We start from the raw sequence: 2,500 nt of genomic DNA on the forward strand, positions 1-2,500 counted from the left end.
CAGAAAAGTACGTACTAAAATGCGAGGCGTTGATGTTTCATTTGGTGGACAAACCTCAGAATGAAACTTTGTGCAGTTTCTTCTCCATCAAAAGGGGACCATTTCAGAGGAATGGGGGTCAGAATCACATAAAAATTGCTGCAGAACAATGAAATCAACACTTTCACACTCAGCATTGCATTGCACTAGCATTTTAATCAACACTTTCACGCTTAGCACACTGATTCACGCACTTATGTAACCCGCATGTATTTAAATTGTAACAAGTGCATTAAAATTCAGTTTTTTTGACCGCTCGTAACAGAGTTGTCAACATAATAGCAGAGAACTTCTTTCTTTAAGCGAGGACGGAAGTTCTTAATCCCTATTTTCTTATTTGGTTACAGATCATAACCCTCGGGGATTGGCAATTTTGGAGTTAAGCACGCCGATGATCCGTCTCTCGGATGACAGAAACAGTGAATGGTACAATTAAACTGGATTTGCGCGTCGAGAGAAAACACATCCAAGATTCTTGCTAACCAAAATAAGCATGGCATGTGCTAAAATTTGGTTCGATAAAATTGTTCACACTGCAGAATTTATGCGAGGCTAATTACCTATATCAGCTAGCTTTTTGTCACAAGTGTTAACAAATTTCTGTGGTATTCATCCAAGGCATTAATTATGATTAAATTAATTAATGAGGTCTTGCATAATAGAAAGCGGAATGTAATTGTCCTCCGGCGGAAGGGATCATGTTGTAACAAAGAATAGGAAATCCTATAGACACGTATCTCCACAGCATCTAATAAAAAGCATCTTTTTCTCATTCCTGGAAGATCCAATCTTACACCGTTATACAGATAGAGTTTTGGCGAGGGGATTGAGAATTGCTTGCCGCAAGGCTACATCCGCCAGGTTATTCTAAATCTAGGAAGTGTATCCATCCCTGTTTTGCCACCTGGGGGCTGTTACATTTTTGATATTTCTGACTGTTTACTGATTGACAAACGGTGATCACTAAACTCCCCTTAAAACTCCCTTATCAATCACCAGTGATTTGTCGGCAGGTACAAAACACAGGCTACAGGTCATTGTTTTAAAACAAACATTCATAAAAGCTAACCTTAGGCCTAAAAACTTTTGTTTAGGCCTAATTAGGCCTAAGGTTAGCTTTAACTTTAGGATACTTTCTGTATTGGGAAAACAATGACCTGTGACCTGTGTTTTGTACCTGCCGTTGATTCGTGATATTGTGCGGTGTTAGCATCATAAATAGATCTGGGAGTGACCGAGATAAGACGGCTTTCAATCCTTTCAGATTTCGTCGTCACCCCCCCTTCATTAAATCATCCGAAGGGGGCTAATTGTCTCGCATAACTATTGGACACTGAAATCTTCCTTCGACCAAAAGTCCCGACTGTTAGTTGGTACCAATTATGGCTCTTGTTGGTACTATGCATACAGAAGCATCTTTGTCAATATTCAAATGGTGTATCAGGTTCGTTGATCAACCTTTTCCAGAACATAAGAGCAGCCAATCGCCCACTCTGTGGAATGCATGTCGGAAAAACTGTTAGCATGGTGCCGAGGTAATTGTACCCAGGCCCTATCTGATGGTACTCGTTCAAATATCCACAAGCATCGTGGGTGGCAGTGTGGAACAACATGGCATCTATTTCTTCCTTTTCTTTGGCTGTGATTCTGAACTGTTTCTTGTTTGGGTTTGCTAAATCTGTTCTTCCTCCTAGTGAGAGGAAAGAAAAAGATTGTTAATCCTACTGTTTGGTGTTGCACTTCTTCATGATTCAATGCCACAACGCGAATGAAGCCAACAGCTTCAAGGATAGAAAAACTATAATTATAATATCTAATTAATATTTCTACGTGCACGTTTAAAAATATCAATGAGCTCACATGTATTAACTGAAAACAGAGGTATTCGACTAAGATCATGATAACCACAAGTTCTAGTATAGCTTGGCAAAACCTAAATGAAATTAAATTACAAAACAAACTTGAATTCAACTATGGCAGCTCATAGAGCCTCCGAAATTCGAATAGCGACCTTCAGATTGAAGTACGAGAACGACTACAAGTACGAGTTTTCTGTATTGGACACGTGCACTACGTTTAAAGAACGAAGTTTTTCGAAATGCGCGTGCGTTGTCCTTGTACTCCAATCTGAAGGTCGCTCATGTTTTAGGGCGGAACATGCATGTCATCACAACATTTTTAGAGAATTGAGACAGGAATGCATAGCGTGGTTGCGTGAAAGGACAACACACCATCAGCATTCAGTGCGATGTTTAGAGCAGTTATCTAGGTAGTATAGTGGTTATGTCCTTTTTTGGCTTCATTCATTGAACTGAGTTCGATATCGTTCAACCGACTTTTTCAAATTTTTTTCTATTTTTTTCCCTCAGGTTTTTTTCTAATTTGACATACGCAGCTAATCTAGTCCTAGATTAAGTAATTTTTCTTCATTTGCAAACGACAAACTTAAAAGTGAAAGTTG

At 39.1% G+C, this 2,500-nt stretch overlaps 1 protein-coding gene across 1 annotated transcript in view; it reads right to left on the bottom strand.

The window, feature by feature from the left end:
* Positions 1–165: 165 nt before the first annotated feature.
* The window catches only part of LOC137990561 (uncharacterized), a 4,503-nt gene continuing 2,168 nt past the window's right edge, over positions 166–2,500 (bottom strand). Inside the window, exon 2 of the mRNA XM_068835702.1 lies at positions 166–1,729. Within this exon, the coding sequence (XP_068691803.1) occupies positions 1,461–1,729 (269 nt within the window). The 3' untranslated portion in view covers positions 166–1,460. The remainder of the gene's footprint in view (positions 1,730–2,500) is intronic.

This window comes from Montipora foliosa, chromosome 2 (genome assembly GCF_036669935.1).
Source record: "Montipora foliosa isolate CH-2021 chromosome 2, ASM3666993v2, whole genome shotgun sequence".
NCBI classification, from domain to species: Eukaryota; Metazoa; Cnidaria; class Anthozoa; order Scleractinia; family Acroporidae; genus Montipora; species Montipora foliosa.